Source organism: Papaver somniferum, chromosome 2 (assembly GCF_003573695.1).
Source record: "Papaver somniferum cultivar HN1 chromosome 2, ASM357369v1, whole genome shotgun sequence".
In the NCBI taxonomy this organism is placed as follows: Eukaryota; Viridiplantae; Streptophyta; class Magnoliopsida; order Ranunculales; family Papaveraceae; genus Papaver; species Papaver somniferum.
This window is the reverse complement of record NC_039359.1, coordinates 68,130,705-68,147,853: the sequence shown is the minus strand read 5'-3', so window position 1 is coordinate 68,147,853 and position 17,149 is coordinate 68,130,705. Positions and strand designations below refer to the sequence as shown.

General features: G+C 39.8%; 3 protein-coding genes across 6 annotated transcripts; all 3 read left to right on the top strand.

Moving 5' to 3' along the window:
- Positions 1–7,682: 7,682 nt before the first annotated feature.
- Positions 7,683–13,390, top strand: LOC113347933. Of its 4 annotated transcripts, none has more exons than XM_026591628.1 (4): positions 7,683–8,283; positions 8,793–10,666; positions 12,177–12,295; positions 13,033–13,390. In XM_026591628.1, exon 2 carries the CDS (start codon positions 9,229–9,231, stop codon positions 10,162–10,164), a length of 936 nt encoding a protein of 311 aa, XP_026447413.1. In that variant the 5' UTR covers positions 7,683–8,283; positions 8,793–9,228; the 3' UTR covers positions 10,165–10,666; positions 12,177–12,295; positions 13,033–13,390. The 4 variants fall into 4 exon arrangements, with proteins under 4 accessions (XP_026447413.1, XP_026447412.1, XP_026447411.1 ...); XM_026591627.1 differs by having other exon boundaries at positions 8,774–10,666; XM_026591626.1 differs by having other exon boundaries at positions 7,683–10,666; positions 11,903–12,295.
- On the top strand, positions 12,684–13,734 carry LOC113351297. Its single transcript, XM_026595312.1, has 3 exons — positions 12,684–12,959; positions 13,033–13,134; positions 13,675–13,734. The coding sequence occupies exons 1-3, from the start codon at positions 12,684–12,686 to the stop codon at positions 13,732–13,734; spliced, it is 438 nt and encodes a 145-aa protein (XP_026451097.1).
- A 1,278-nt stretch (positions 13,735–15,012) lies between these two features.
- LOC113353465 (probable ribose-5-phosphate isomerase 2) lies at positions 15,013–15,795 on the top strand. The gene has a single exon (XM_026597057.1). It carries the CDS (start codon positions 15,052–15,054, stop codon positions 15,793–15,795), a length of 744 nt encoding a protein of 247 aa, XP_026452842.1. The 5' UTR covers positions 15,013–15,051.
- Positions 15,796–17,149: the final 1,354 nt, after the last annotated feature.

Genomic DNA, 17,149 nt, shown 5'->3' with positions numbered 1-17,149 from the left:
AAACTAATGACAACAACACCAAACTCCATCTCTCCTTCTTAACTCGATCTCGTCGACAACATACACCCAACAATCACCAAGCTTCATTATCACAGTTCAGCTTCATTTCGTCCCTGATCATCTCCCACTGCCACGATTGGCAGTAACAACATCCTTCCACTCTTCATTCTCACTTTCCATAATCGAGCTTCTCTTTACAGCACTTCTCCATCCATCAACAGCAACATCGATCCATGGTAACACTGATATCGCTGCCATATATACTTTTCTCGAGCTCAACTGCCATGCAACAACAAAAGAGCTCCCATTCTCGAGTTAATATCATCACAAACACCATCAGCCCGTCACTGCTTCATCACCGAGCTTTAACAGCCACTCCATCCTCGACATATGAGTAAACCTAAGTTTATCCTGCTCGAACTCTTTTTGACATTATCAGCAGCACTTCCATGTTCTTTCATCGAGCAACAGACCCCTCACTCCTTGCCGTAGACTCCCTTCATCGTGATAAAATATCAGCAGCAAGTTATTCTTCGTCATCTAAACACCACTGAATGTCGAGCTCCATTGATATCGGCCATTGCTACCATTATCTTCGTATTCTCCATTCCAGGCTCGAGATATCTGCATCTTCGTAATCTTACCGCCAACGATACTTTTATAATCACTATTCAGCTGTCAGTTTCCCAAGACTGACAGTTCAGTCTTCTTTTGAAGTTTGTTAGCCCCTTAACATGTGATGGGGTGTCAATAGAAATTCTGTGTTGTCTCAGTTTGTCGCAACTTCGACTCGCTTCAAATGCTCATAACATTTTCATGCGACGTCGGAATCGCTACATTCTTACGCTGTTTTCTTCGACTTTTGGTCCTCTTCAAGGTGATGTGAAGAAATCTCGAATTTGAGCGAGTTCCACTTCCTTTTGGTTAGCCTCAAATACCTAACAAACTCAAAGCATAATGATACAAAAAATACCAACAAACCATAGCACTAGAGTACCAAACTAGTGCAAATAATGCACCTATCAAATCTGAAAGGACCGTGAATGAAGGTTCCGAGGAGACCGAGTACCCGAAGCAGGATGAAGTTTATTTACCTCCTCCAGCAGATGGTAAACCTTATACAATCGCGGAGTTTACAAGCGGGTCCGCTCTGAAACGCGCGCTGAGGCTAAGGGAGCTCCGCGGAGGTAAACGCGTTTTTCCTTTTGACGATGTCTCAGTTCCTCTCCTTCTAAATCTTCATGTATGCCTTATCCTTCTGCCCCTGGATGGCTCATGCAACTCGAGTCAGAGACTATGGATACTTTTGCATTTAAAACGGTGTCGCAAATGTCTATTCATCGTGGCGACTATGATCTTCCCCTTATTGATATTCGGTCCAAGTCAAAAACTCATCCGGTGTGGCCGTATCGGGCATCCTACATAAGCTCCAATCATAGTCACGCGGCTGCCCTTCGTAGAACGGGTATCAACGAAGTTATAAACTCTTCTCTTAAGCGGGAAGTGAAGAGATGTATACGTGATATAACACGGATTTTTTGTCGTTGGCCTTATGTTCACACTCTTTTTACAGCATGGGTAGAAGCAACCATCGTTCTAGAGGATGTAGTCACCCTTACAGGGATACCAATCCACGGTAGTCAGTCGTATGACGAAGCGGATGTCTATGGAGCGCTGAACGACGAGGACAAAAAGTTGTGTACTTATTTGTTGAAATGTAAGCACGATCGCCGTCGTGAATTGGTGTAGAAAGACCAGGTATTGTCGAAGCAAAGTGAGGGGAAAAAATTTGCTGGATCAGACAAAAAAGGGGCATCTTCACATGTTGTGAAGGGGAAGGCTAAGTGGGTTGAAGAGAAGAAGGTTCCTTCGACACGCCCAACGGGCGAGCGACTACTATCTAGCTCTGTCCGCGCATATGAGGCGATTCATGGCTCGTCAGCTCCTTCAACAGAGGCTGGTCCTGAATGGGTTACTAAAACCAATCGTCGTGCTTCCTTTCCTCCTTGGATGAAGTATTGGGCTCCGCAAGTAGTTGATGGAAAAGTTCCTCCCCCAAGCGAAAAGAGAAAAATCCCCGCACGGAGTTGGCCGTTTTTATCTTATTTTGGCTTTGTCATGATGTGTTTGAACACAGTCCCCAAGATACCATTAAGGGTGAACTCGTGCCGATGTCGGTGTTGCTGTCTCGCAGCGTCTCTTTCCCGCTTGCACCGATGTTCTTAGGTGGATTTTATCGCCATCTATACTTGTTCTGTCAGGACCTTCAGACAGTGGGTTCGTCTCACAAGATTGAAACTTATATCCCGACTTCCTTCATGCAAGCGTGGTATTGTGAGCATGTTCCTCCATGTGTGCCTGATCCTAATGAGATAGTGATTCACCGTAAGGAGGATGTTAGGCAAGACGATGATTCGGTCAAGAGGGTCCCCGTTGTATACGGCAACCCGTGGATGGACCTTTGGGATCTTAAGGGGAAAATACCCAAGGGCGATGTTTGCAAGCAATTGGACGTGGCTAAGGACTTTGCACCATTTCCTTACCAAGACGGTCGATCAGGTCCACAGCATTATGATTTTACTGTGCTTTTTGTCACGGAGTTAGACTCGATGAAGCTGCCGACAAAGGCAGATTTCGACTCGGCGATGGCCGTGTTGCCTGATTATCTCCCTGGTTTCCACCCTGGAAAGTTTATCGCCATGTCTTATAACCCTTATCGTGCAGCTCGGCAAGTTAGGTTTGATCAGGGGGTTCCCCATAGGTTTCCTCCTTTGGAAAGCTCTGATATTAGGAATGTTATCGCTAGTTTTGATCATTTTGTCTTTAAGGGGGCGACGCGTCTGTCTGATCGAGGGATCAACTTTTCATTCAAGCAGCCTATTCCCGCGCGCCCCTTAGCGGTTACTGAAAGGGCCCACGAGTACCATGATCTCTTAAGACGTCGAGCTTTGATTATTTTTTTTGCGCAAATCATCTCCTCCCCGTGACCTGTCTGTTAAATACCTTCAGACACTTCATGCATCTTGCCGAATTAAACTTGATGATGTCGTAGCTGCTGAGCACTGCCTCGTTCCAGCCACTAAAGGTCTCTCTTTGGAACCCCTGGTGATTTATTGGGCTCCTCCTGAGGGTCCTGAGCCCGCAAATCCAAAGAAGGATTCAAAATCATTTTCTGATCGTAAGCCTCCTCGGATAGAAGTAAAGCCGTCTGCTAACCCTTTGGCGTCGCAGGTACTTGTTTTTTATTTTTATACTCGTCTGTTGTTTGTCGTCGCCCCTTTACTCTTTAATTATATAAATGACGGGAATTACTCTTAGGAAGTTCCCCATCCTAATCACTTCGGGGTGGTAGGCACCTTCTTATGTAATGGAAGAGTATTTGAATATGCCTGAGAGTGACTAGACTGCGAAGAGCCTTGCAAAGAAGGCTAAACGAGAGGCAGACAAATCGTCTGCTCCGCACCCTTGTTCTTCTGCTAGCTCCTCTCCCTTACAGCCTCGACAGGGTCATCGGAGAAGCGCGTCACAACCTCCCAGGGATGTGAGCAGCAGTCCAACTCCCTCATTTGTAGATCAATTAAGGGACCTTGGGGTCGAACTTCGTAAGGGTTCTGGTTGGTGTCTTCTCGTCTTCACGTATCGTCAGTTCATCCTCTTCCGAAAGAAACTGTCCGTGTTAGGGGAAAACCTCCGGTGTCTTCCAGTGCCGTTCTGCAATCAATGAGCCCGTCTGGGTCTAATCGATCGGTTTTTGGTGGGTCATCATCCCACGTGTCACTAACCGTTAATGATCCTGCAGGTAACTTCCCATTTAATATGTGTCTTCGTATTTATCATTTTTCTTTATTTCCCCTCTCTCTTCCTCCTTTTTTTTTATAAATCTAAGTTGTTTTTCCACAATGGTACTCATCTCTCGTTTTTCAGGCTCTACTAGTAATTCCGAGTCATCTTCTAGCTCTTCTGCGTCTCATCCTAAACCTACTGACATCCCGCCTGATTCTTCGATTCCCGAGGTTAGTCTCCCCTCTCTCTCTTTTCTTTTGTTCTTTTTTTTTTGTGCTAAAGCTTCATCACTGGCGTTGGGATATGGGTAAAAAGCGCAAGGAAACTGCGAAACCTGACATAGACGCCGCGCGGCGCGTAGTCCCCAGTGGAGACGGGTTTTCCAAACGTGCTCGGATGGATGGTAGCGGTTCTTCTGCTCTTTCGGAAAAGCAGACTGATGTTCCTGTTGTCAATGCGCCGGCTATCCCTGTTGTGTCAGAAGATTCTGAAGACGTGGAGCTTCGTGTCCCTTCGGTGGCGAGCGCCGCCGAGGCTGGCGTAGATCCCGCCACTCACCCTTGTTCACGGCTTTTGGGTTCCAACCGTTTTTGCCACTACTTATAGAGATGTCGTGGAGCGTAGTCTGCATTTCACAAATAGTTAATGTGCATTTCGCAAGCTGTTGATGGAGGAAACTCTGCTATACTTGTTGTCTTTCTCATTACGTGCAAATTAATATGGTTACAAGCATAACCCATCACTGATAATCCCGTCATAACTCTGAAAAATACCTCAATCAAAACCATTCATCACCTTGTACACATAAACTATCTTGTTGTTCATTTCACGGCTTGAAAACCCTGTCAAAACTTCATGAAACTCGAATCCACCACAAACCCATCCTTTTTATCCATTTGAGGACTCAGATCTCTTTTTCAACCTCTCCGTTCATCGTCTATTTCGATGGAAGCAACATCAACTTTTATACTATTTTTAATAACATCAGAATGTTGTCAAAAAAAAGTCTGAAGCTTGACGACAAAATCAGCAAAAAAATAATCCTACAAATCAACGAGAATTTGATTTTTAATTTAAGAAAAAACTGACCTTGAAAGCTTTAGCAAGTCCAGCATAATCTTCCGCACCAAAGCTACAAAATCATCAAAAAAAAAAAAAAAATCCAAGCAAGAAAATACTTCTTTAAACCAAATCAGTTTTCGATCCAACAAAATCTAAAGAAGAGATAAAGGGAAGAAACTCATCTTGAATGGTAGTTTGTATTCTCTGTAATCAAATCTGGATGCATCCAGTATATCTATTTGTTACCAGTCAATTGACGAGTAGATCTGTGATTGAAGAAGGATGAGTTGAGTGTAGAGGTATGCGCAGTTTAGAGAGAGAGAAAAAAAAGAGAAAGGGGAAGAGGAAGAGGAAAGGTGAAGAAAAATTATTTAGATTTTTGTAAAAAAGATCGAACGATGGTTAAACGGATTAGGAAACTTTTAAACGGTATAGATTTAGTTTTGTAGATTCACACGGATGGAGAAGAATATGTGCTTCTCTTTTCATTCATGGTGTGTGTGTTTGTGTTTATAATCCTAGGATTCATATAAATCCCCGCGTGTTTGGTAACTCAGTTAAAATTCTTAGAATTCATAGAATTATTTTGTTTTAAAGTCTATATATTGTTTGGCATTACCCTAATAATCTTAAAATTGTATATATACGGGGGTTAGAGTTAAAAAAAAATGGGTCCATAAATCCCTTAATAAGTTTCCCATCAAATTTTAAGGGAGAAGGGTCGGACTTCGTATGGAGGATTTGATAGAAAACTGATTCATGTAAGAAACATGATTTCAGGGATTTGTACAACCATGCATATGGAAAGAAATGTAATTCCGCCAAATCAGACCGAGCGATTAAGATACACCTGCCAGCGGTGACGAATCGACCGCCAGTATATCCCATCCAACGGTCCTAAATTCATTAGCCTATAATAATACTGATTTCCAATTTCATGTCAACTTACACCTTCACTTCAATATTCATTCTTTCACTAGGTAAGTTCAACATGGCAGTTTGGGGTCGCAGATTAACTTTATTTGAATATGGATTCATTTAAATTCGCGAGAATTATGTGTTTATTACAATAAATAATATCAATCGTGCACAATAACAACAAATCACTTTTTGGGAAAACGTATTACAGAGATTTCAAGAAGAAATATTGAACCTCAATAATCGAGATGCAGATAAGTTGTGTTGTGGCTTCCAACTCATCAGTAAAGATGTAAACTTGTTTGTTGTTGCGCTTATGCAAGGCAATCGAAGCCGAAGAAATTTTGAAAACGAAATTGATATAGAGCAAAGGTGTCAGACAGTTTCTTGGCTGCTTGAACAACTATTTTCATGTATAATTTAAACAAATTCGTGTAGATCGAATTGTAGAAATTGGAAATTTAATCCTTTTGACTTATTCCTAACTAGAAGCATATCTATATATGTTAATTTATTTAGTTCAAGCATCCAGGGTTGTTATAAGCCTAGATATATATGTTAACAGATTTAGTTCAAACTTATATATGCCTTAATTAAACAGATACGTAAAGTTATGAATCATCATATTTTGCTTTAGTTCATCAATATGTACAAGTGAGTATGTCACATTTTTGAGGAAATCAAGGCTGACATCTCTACAATTACTTGATTAAAAAGAGAATTAGTTGATCAACCTAAGGATTTATATGTATTTAGGAGGTTATTTCGAAGCCTTATTCTATCTGTGGATGTTTTAATCTTGTTTATTTAGTATAATCATCCATATTTTGGTCATTCGAACGACTCCCTATTTTTTCATAATTAGTATCAATAAAACTTAAGAATTTAGTTCACCAATATCTAACTTCATGTGGGTTTTGACTCGTATTTATCGTAGTTACGTTGTAGACACCACGCACAAAAGAAAGAACCTTTTAGACGTTAACGTCTTTGCATGCTCAATAATCCAACAACCTTAGAAGTTATCATATTATGGTGGTTGTAATCTGCTAACAACACCAATGAACTGCTGAGTTGGTATAAATGTCTACCAACAGATTAACTTGGCGGATACACACAGCAGGTTGAAGTATTTACCTTATGTTGTCCTTTATGGTTGCCAAACTCTCGTCGCTGAATTCTACTACCAATGCCAATAACTTGATGGTTAGTATAAGTTTCTACCAACATACTATTTTGGTAGGCAAGGCAAGTGACAAAAAATGTATACCTTCGAGGGTACTTTTTGGTTACCCGATCTTGGTGTCTGGAGGCTAATAACAACAAATATGATATTTCGGTTGTTAAACTATTTTCAGTAAAGACTTCCAACAACTTTCGTTGCTGAAAAAATGGAGGTTAGAGGTTTTGTGCCAACCAGAGTTGTTTTTAGTTACAAAAGATTGTTGCTGAATAGTTCCACTCACGGCAGTTGGTAAGAAAATAGTCGTTAAAGCCAAGTTTTCTTGTAGTTACCGCAGTGATATCCGATACTCAACTACACACTTATATCCTAATCCGATACTTGACTAAATGCAAACTAGAAATCAAAATATAGTTTTGAACAACTAAATTTGATAACAAGCTTGAGATAACAACACTTGTGAGTTCGACCGAACAATGCTCTAACATTTATATAAGCACATATTGTTTTTAACTAGTTAAGTAGAACTTTCCATTGATCATGTTCAGGCAAGGACAATTTCTACAAAGACCACAAGAAGCATTGATAGCTACATCGAGGCATTACATTTTGGACTCACAATTAATGACGGGGAAGCACCAAAATCAGATATAAATTGACTTGTATTAGAGATACATAGAAGACAAGAATGACACGAGGATTTTTCGCAGCCATTTAAACAAGTTGCCTCACCTATTTTTTTGGAGCAAGAAGGCTTAACAAAAGATTAATCGATAGCATAAGAGAGAGAAAGAGCGTGAAACGGGAGACTAACTCGGTGCTCCGAGTCATTTTTCTTTTGCTCAATGTTTAACAATAGCAAGAACTATTCAGGGAATGGAATTCAGAATAATGAAATAGATTCGGGAGGAAATCATTACAATAACGAAGGTATCAATACAGGAGATGATGTGGTGATGATTACAGAGGAAGAATGGTCGATTGATAAAGAGGTGAACGATTCAATTTCTGAAAAAGTAAAGGGTCAATTTAGACCTAATTTCTCAAGGTCTTATAAAGATGCTGTGAATCCAAAGGAAACAGATTGGAATGAATTTTTTTAAATTTGGAGACTCAAAGATATTGAAGAAGACTTGGTCGATCAGGGAAATGAAGAGAGTATGACATAAGCGGAAAGTAATGATGTAAATGATGAAATTCGTTTGTGAAGATTGACGGACAGACAAAAATAAGATTAATTCAACCTTGGAAGAATTGTTTGATAGGTAAAGTGGTGGGTAAGACTGTTGGCTACAAGTATATTTCAATTATAGCTCGTGAACTATGGAACCCATCCGGTAAGATTGAAATTTTAGATTTAGGGTCAGATTTTTTCTTGTTTATATTTGATTTACCTGAAGATTTCAAGCATGCTTTGTTATAAGGTCCTTGGTTTGTGAATGATCACCATCTTGCCATGATGAGATGGTCTGCAAATTTCAGGCCATCAGAGTCATCGATTAATAGGACGGTAGTTTGGGTAAGGTTACCAGAGTTGCCTTTGGAGTACTATGATGAGCATGTACTTTCTGATGTTGCTAGTAAGTTAGGAAAACTTGTTAAAATAGATAAACAACAGAACTTGTTTTGAGGGGCAGATTTGCAAGGTTATGTATTGAAATAGATACTAATGTTACTCTGAAAACAAAGATTAGATTTGGTGCTATTACACAGAAATTAGAATATAAGGGTATCAATTTAATTTGTTTTCAATGTGGGAAAATTACCCATAAAAAAGATAATTGTCCTAGTTTACAATCTATTAATGTCTCTAATGTCAGTCCCCAGGTTGTGGTTGATGGTGCAGGGAAGCAGGAGGCTACGACAAACTTTGGTCCTTAGATGCTTGTCGCAAACAAAAAAAGCAAGAATGCCAAGAATGGAGGAAGAGTTTATGCGCACCAGCAGGTTAAAAGTGCCAATAGTCAGAGTAAGCATAACAAAGAGACAAAGGAAGGTCAGTGGCAAGTTGTCAATAGACAAAAGAATAAGGGTCATGCAGCTCATGGTCCAGGCAATGACAATCTGGTGACACAGTCCAAGCAAATATCAAAGGGCTCTACAGTTCAGATAGACAGTGGTGAAAAAGTCACAGTGGTCAAGAACACAAAGGGTCAGGATATTATGGGTGGCAAGAATGCTATGAGGAATGACAGTTTCAGATTATTAAGGAGAAATAATGTTAATACCTTTTCCGTAATTGAAACTGATGACTTGATAGGAATTCAAACGATATAAATGGTATGGATTCTGTAACTCCCATGATAGAGTATAATGGAGCTGGTTTAAAGGAAAATGGAAATAATGGGGTTTCAATAAATACCAAGGATGGTGCTTATAAAGGCAAGCGCAGAAATCAGTTGAAGCACACAAATATTGAGCATCATGAAAAGTCAAAGAATACCTCTGAATCTCTTTTCTCAATCCTCACAAATGTTGTTAGTGGAGGAGTGGATGGTGGAAGATTTGTCTGTGAAAAGAGCTCAGGAGGAGCTGGTGGCTATGCAAAACGGTTTGGTAGAAATGATAATGGATCAGGAAACAAGGTTGGATCAGATGCTCCAGTTAATGGAGGAAGTCAATCAACTCCTAAGGCAGCTAATAACAAGTCTTCCTCAGCTGGTGAATGCTCCAGAACTAGTGAATGTGTATGGATCTTTGGCGCGCATCCAGACAACTTTGAACCCAATCAGAATTTCTCCATCCAATTGTCCTCACGAAGACCCAATGGAGCTTCTAAGGGAAGAGAGAGTCGGGATAGAATGTGTGTCAAAGATGTGGAAGAGGAAACAATATTAGAAGCAATCATTCCTCCAATGGTGGAGACCCCAACAATCATAAAAAGCTCAAAAAGACTGTTGAGGTTCGAGACGAAATTCACTACAAGGTTGGATTTGGAGCAAGGGGTCCAGAGGATTTTCAAGATAAGACTCTGCCCAATGGTGGAGATGAATCAAGAGATGAGGAGCATGGAGGAGCTGGTTCGGGCCAATGAGTGTGCTGCTGATAATAACCACTTTTCTTTGTTCTCTGATTTTAGTATGAAGATATTAACTTGGAATTGCAGAGGTCTGGCAAGACCCTCTTTTAGAAGGGTCATGAAGCAACTTATTAAAAAGCATAAACCGAGTGTTGTTGCTTTATTGGAGACTAGAACTATAACGGAGCATGCTACATAATTGATGAAGAAGCTAGGGTTTAACAAATCAATTACTGTTGAGCCGTGTGGTTTTTCGGGAGGTATGTGCCTTTTGTGGAATGAAGAAGAAGTGGAGATACAAGCTACATCTCAGTCGATGTGGTCGGTGCATGCTGTGGTGACTGCAAAACTTCAGAATCCATGGATTCTCTCTTCTATATGCAAGTACCAATAAGGTAAATCGGAAGAGAGTTTGGGAAGAAATGAATGGTATAGATGACATTTACAATGCTGACTGGATGGTAATGGGGGACTTGAATACAATTGCAAGTGCTCAAGAGAAGCATGGAGGTAGAATTCCGTAGGCGAACAAGGTTGAGGAGTTGAAGAATGTGATGAATCAATGTGGTTTGATTGATTTGGGCGCCCATGGCCCAAAATGGACTTGGAACAATAAGCGAGTGGGAATGGCTAACATTAAAGAAAGGCTTGATAGATTCCTCGCAAACACTCAATGGTGCAGCCGTTTCCCTAATGCTCAGGTAATTCATCTACCTTATTATGATTCTAATCACAGAGTTTTGTTGATTGATCTTGAACCTAAGAGAATTTTCAAACCAAGACCTTATAGGCTAGAGGATGTATGGACTGAGGACTCTAGGTTTACGGAAGTAGTTAAAAAAGCTTGGAACTTTAATCCAGTGAATGGTATTCAACAGAACTACTTTCATTCTGTAGATCAGTTTCAAAAAGACCCCAAGATATGGAATAAAAAGGTTTTTGGTAATTTGAATGCTAATATTGAAAAATCTTTACAGGAATTGAATGAAGCTCAGTCCAAGTTTGATAGTAATCCGACTGATTCTAATAAAGCTTATATGAATAACTGTTTGTCTGTCTACTTAAATTTTCTCAGGATGGAGGAAATTTTTTGGAAGCAGAAATCTAGAGTTAGTTGGTTACTTGAAGGGTATCTCAATACAAAGTTTTTTCATTCTTCTACTCTAGTTACAAGAAGTAGGAACATGCTAGTTAGGCTTAAGGACAATAATGGTAGATGGTTATAAGACTTGAATGAAATCGAGAATCATATTGTAGATCATTTTTCAAGTTTATTTTCCAGTACTATGAATGAATGTGACGTGGTTTCCATTGAAAGGCTCTTCCATCTGTTATTACTATGAATGATAACTCTAGGTTGATAAGGCATGTGACCATAAAAGAAATCAAATTGGCAATAAAACAACTTGGGTCTCATAAAGCCCCTGCAACCTGATGGATTACAAGGGTTCTTTTTTTTGAAGTACTAGGAGCATGTTGGTAATAATGTCGTTTAATTGGTTTCTGATTTTTTTCGAACTGGTCAGCTGGACCCTAGGCTTAATAAGACATACATTGCCCTGATACCTAAGACCTCTTGTCCCACCATGATTAAGGACTATAGACCAATCACTCTCTGCAATTTCTCTATGAAAATTATTACCAAGATTATAGCTAACAGGTTAAGACCTTTGTTAGATAAGATCGTTTCTCATAATCAACATGCTTTTGTGGCTAGTAGGTCGATATTTGATTCTACAGTGATATGCAACGAGATTATTCAATCTTTCAAGCATAAAAAAGGGGAAAAGGGTTGGATGGCTCTCAAATTAGACTTTGATAAAGCATATGATAGGGTCAATTGGTTTTTTCTTGTTAAACTATTGAATAAATGTTTGGGATTTGATAATATTTTTGTTCATTGGATTATGAAGTGTATTGAGACGGTGTCTTTTCAGGTATTGATAAACGGATCTCCTAGCAAGAGTTTCACCCCCTCAAATGGATTAAGACAAGGGGATCCATTGTCCCTTTTCTGTTCATAATCTGTTTAGAGGCAATGTCTAGAATGATTAAAGAAGGCCTTGAGAAAAAGGATATCACTGGAATTTCGGTTGCTAAGGGAGCTCCAGTGATTTCTCATTCCTTATATGCTGATGATAGCACTTTTTTTCTCAGGTCTTCTTATAAGAATGCATGCAACTTAAGGGCTATTCTTGATAAGTTTTGCAGATGGTCGGGGCAAAAAATCAATGATGTCAAATCCACGCTCTTAACTTCGGCTAATTTGGGTAAAAGTTTCTCAAGAAGGATAGCTGTTGCTCTCAAATTTCAAGTAACAAAAGATCCAGGTAAGTATCTTGGTATACCCTCCAATGGGGAAGAATTAGTGTTAATACTTACAATGATCTTGCTGAAAAACTAGCAAAGAGGATGCAAGGATGGAAAAGCAAAACTCTAAATTTAGCTGGTAGAACAACTTTGATTTGATCTGTCCTTGACCCAGTGTCCAATCATGCGATGTCTATGTTGAAACTCCCACAGGGTTTACTACATACAATAAACAAATATAAAAAGAATTTTTTGTGGGGGTGGGGGGGTGGGGTGGGGAGGTGGGGGGCGATAAGGATAAAAAAAAGCTTACATAAGCTTCGGTGGGAGAAAGTTTGTTGGCCTGTGGAGTTTGGTGGCTTAGGAGTGAGATATTTAGAGGTGAACAATGAAGCTTTATTGGCAAAAATGGCTTGGAGGATCTCATCTAATCCTGATTCTGATGTCACTAAACTTTTACAGGCTAAATATTACTCGGGTTGTGATTTTTGGACTTGTGATGCTAAAAAGAGATGCTCTGCTAGTTGGAGAAGCATTCTCAAAGGGATGGATGCTATTAAAGAATGCCTTAGATGGAACATAGAGGATGGATCAAATGTAGATCTGTGGAATGATGCTTGGTTTTATAATTTGCCTTTATCTTCTATTGTTGTTGAGAATAATGTCGAGTTACCGAATTTGAAGGTGAAAGATATTATTGATACTCAAAACAGATGCTGGAATTTGAATGCTATTGACAATTTTATTTTCACAACAGGTGGCAGAAGATATTAAGGCGGTGCCAATTAATGGTAGTGAAGGGACAAAAGACCAACTCATTTGGTCTGAAGGTAAAAGCGGAGGTGTCACTGTTAAAGAGGCATACAACCATTTTATTTCTAAAAGTTTGGGCAACATTCCACCCAACTTGGACTGGAAATACTTGTGGAAACTGAAATGTCCACAAAAAATAAAATCTTTCTTGTGGCTTTTCTGTCATAACAGATTAAGCCTAAATGAATCCTTATATAGGAAAAAAATTGCTAATCACCCAGGTTGCATGCTTTGTAATAGGGATTTTGAAACTCTGTATCATTTGTTTTTAATTGCAGCGTTGTTGTTCCATTTGTTTTTAATAGGGATTTTGAAACTCTTTATTTATTGAAAATGTCCATAGTTGTCACAGGATGAACAATGTTTAGCAGGTTTTTATCTTTGAGTTTTAGCTCATTTGCTAGCAGTACCAGATCTATATTTATTCTTCTTGGAAGTTCGAGCAAGAATGGAAGTATTATCATTGGTATAAGATGTGTTGCCATTAACCACCCAGAAATTCGCCCATGCATGGATAGTGTGTTGAAACAAGTTGAGTTAATAAAAAAAACTTACTTTCTTCAAATCGTTTCATATTTTTCTGCAGTGTACGGAGCTCGCCGAAGTAACAAGGGTCGAGATATCTTTCGACAACTTGTTGAAGTGAGGATTTTTTTTTTAAGCTCAAATAAGAGAGTAAAGAGACTAAAGGTGTAGAATATGTGAATTTGGAGTTGAAGTGAGGAGTATTTATAGAGCTCAAAATTCTACCCGTTTGATCATGAGAATTTGTAGCCGTGAGATATAGTTGATGGCGTTTGATATAAGCTCGCTGGCGATTTTCATTACCCGCTTGCGGGTAAACTAAATCCGCGAGGTTTTTCTGCACCTGCCAGTGGTTGGACTTCGTTCGCACTGTTCTAAATCAAACGCGCATCTCTTCTTCGTCCACACTCAACAAACCAATAAAATAAATTTGTGGGTTTGTCCACTTGTTTTTCACGTTGTTGAGTTTATAGTGAGGCAAAATGAAACAAATCCAAGATTTAAAGATTTGTTGAGTCCATTGAAAATGCCCCTTACGTGCCAAACTGGATATCCTTATCCCGTATACCCCTTATCAGTATCATAGTCCCTTTGAACCGGTTCTTCTTCTCCTCCCCCGTCTAGGCAATTACCAGAAATAAAAAGTTGCTTTGCTACAAATAAGAGAAACAAACCAGAGAAAGGATCTTAAAATTAAAAGTGAAAAACCAGAAGAAGAAGATGGTTTCCATACAAAGCTGCAATGGGGGTACTGGTTTAAGTTTTTTCGGTGAGGTTGCAATTTTGTATGATATACTAAGCAGACTTCCTATCAAATCTCTGATGCGATTCAAATCAGTGTGCACAGATGTCCATTGAATGTTATTGCAATTGTGAGAATAACATTTGGAAATTAATTAATGTTTTTAAAACATATATCTCAACAATCTCCAGATGTCCATTGAATGTTGCTTACTCCTAAGAAGAAGATATTTCGGGCTCCAGGTCAATTAGTTAGTCTCATGGATATTTGATTTTCTAAGGATTTGATGCAGAGATTTAAATCCATTCTTCCCTCCATATCCTCTTGTCAGCAGATCATCACCTTCATAAAAAGCGGAATTGCGCATGGATGTCTAGTTTTCTGCCAGGAACTATTTGGAAAATGAACCACATATCGTGGTCTGAAGTAATGGTGCAGTAGAAGCAAGTAGGAAACCTCAAGAAAAGTGTCTCAACGTGATCATAATATTACCTCATCCGAGACACTCTTACCAACACCAAAACAGTAATGACGACACATTCACAAACAACATTGACACACTTTGCTTGGTTGCATATTTTTTGTTGGCACTTTGAAAGCCTATTTGAGGCTTGGTTTGGTTGATTTGCATAACTTAACACTGCAGGAAGTGTCAGCTTGATCCGATTGATTGTTTTCCCTTGTGAAGCCCAAAAAATGGTGGTGTCTACGATTTCACCGTCACCGGTTCTAACTCAGGACGACTTAAAGAAACTTGCAGCGTATAAAGCAGTTGACTATGTTGAATCGGGAATGGTTTTGGGGTTAGGAACCGGTTCAACAGCTCATCACGCCGTGAATCGAATCGGAGAGCTATTGAAACAAGGCAAACTCAACAACATCATAGGAATCCCAACTTCCAAAAGAACTGAAGAGCAAGCACTTTCATTAGGAATACCGTTATCCGATTTAGATACTCATCCAGTTCTTGATCTTGCTATCGACGGTGCGGATGAAGTCGATACATACCTCAATCTCGTCAAAGGACGCGGTGGATCGTTACTCCGAGAAAAAATGGTCGAAGGAGCTTGTCGTAAGTTTGTTGTAATCGTCGATGAGTCTAAAATGGTAAAGACATTAGGTGGGAGTGGATTAGCTATGCCTGTCGAGGTTGTCCCGTTCTGTTGGAACTTTACGGTGACACGGCTGCAGAATTTGTTTCGCGAGGCGGGATGTGTTGCGAAACTGAGGGTGGCGGCGGATGGTGGCGGGAAGCCGTATTTGACTGATAATGCGAATTATATTGTTGATTTGTATTTTAAAGGGGAGATTGGTGATTTGAAGGTTGCTAGTCATGAGATTATGAGACTTGCTGGGGTTGTGGAGCATGGGATGTTTATTGATATGGCAACTGCTGTTATTATTGCTGGTGAACGCGGAATCACTGTCAAGAATAAATAAATCAAGGAACTAAATGTGAAAATGCACTTGTTTTGTTGGATGATTAAAGGAAATAAAAGAGTTAAATCTTTATGATATAATCCTTGTAAATTTTTGTCTGTTGGAGTCTGTTTTTTTTTTTTTTGATAATGATACTTTTTATTAGAACAAAATGGCCCAAATTAACAGCCAAGCCCAAAACAAAAAAACAGAGCCGTTGGGCATACACCCAAAAATGGATCAACAAACTTTGTACTATGTACACGCCGTTATTCGATCCAACTGGCTAGAGAGTCTGCGGACAAGTTAACTTCATTGAAGCTATGCACAAATAACCAATGAAGCTTGTTGCAGATTTTATTCCATCTAGTTAAAGTTATGCATGGAAGTTTGCCTGATTGAAAAGTTGTTATAGTAGTACTTGAATGATTTCTGAAATATACATTCAGAAAATTATTAGGAATAGCCCATTCACATACACATAAAATTTTCATTACTTTTGCCAGGATTTCTAGTATACGTTCCTGCGAGACACTGCTAGTCGTGATGTCGTGATTCCTAGCGTGCATCCTCGACGAGATACTGCTGGTCACATAGGTTCTGTAGAGCGTAAAACGTTCGCGACAGACTTATGAACCAGAAAAACCACAATTCCAACATGTCTTCGCGAGACACAGCTGATTATGATGACATGATTCCTAGTATACATCCCCGCGAGATACTGCTGGTCATGTAGGCACTATAGATGCGTAAAAACGTCCCCTGAGGACTTATGACCAAGAGCGGAGACATACATGTCTCCTGTAAGCACGACTCATCCTATTTGAGATCAAGGACTGATTCCTAATACATCGTCGCGAGATACACTGGTCATGTCTACTCTAGGCTCTGACTCGACTTACCGAGGCTTCAGAATAATTCCTAGGACATCCCCGCGAGATACGCTGGTTATTCTGCCTATGGGCCCTTTCGGCAGACTCATTAAGCATCCTTCCAAGATACACTGGTCATGGCGGCCCCATAAATACGGACACAATTGATTCCTAGCACATCTCTGCAATATACGCTGGTCAAAGACAAGTGAATCGAAGTCTCGCAGAGACATTATCATGCGTAAAATCCTTATTTTATGTCCCAAACATGTCTCAGCTGACTTCAGAGAGATTCCATCGCGTTGGTTAAAGTATCTAACAGACTCTAACCCGCCGGCCAAATATTAGAAAACCTCAAACATGTCGACCAAATGTCTGACGGCCTCAAATGCGTCGACTAAATCTCTGACAGCTTCAGACGCGCCGGCTAAATCTCAGAGAGCCTCAGTCACATCGTCTAAACCTCTGGCGGCCTCGATCGCGTTAGCCAAACCTCAGATGAC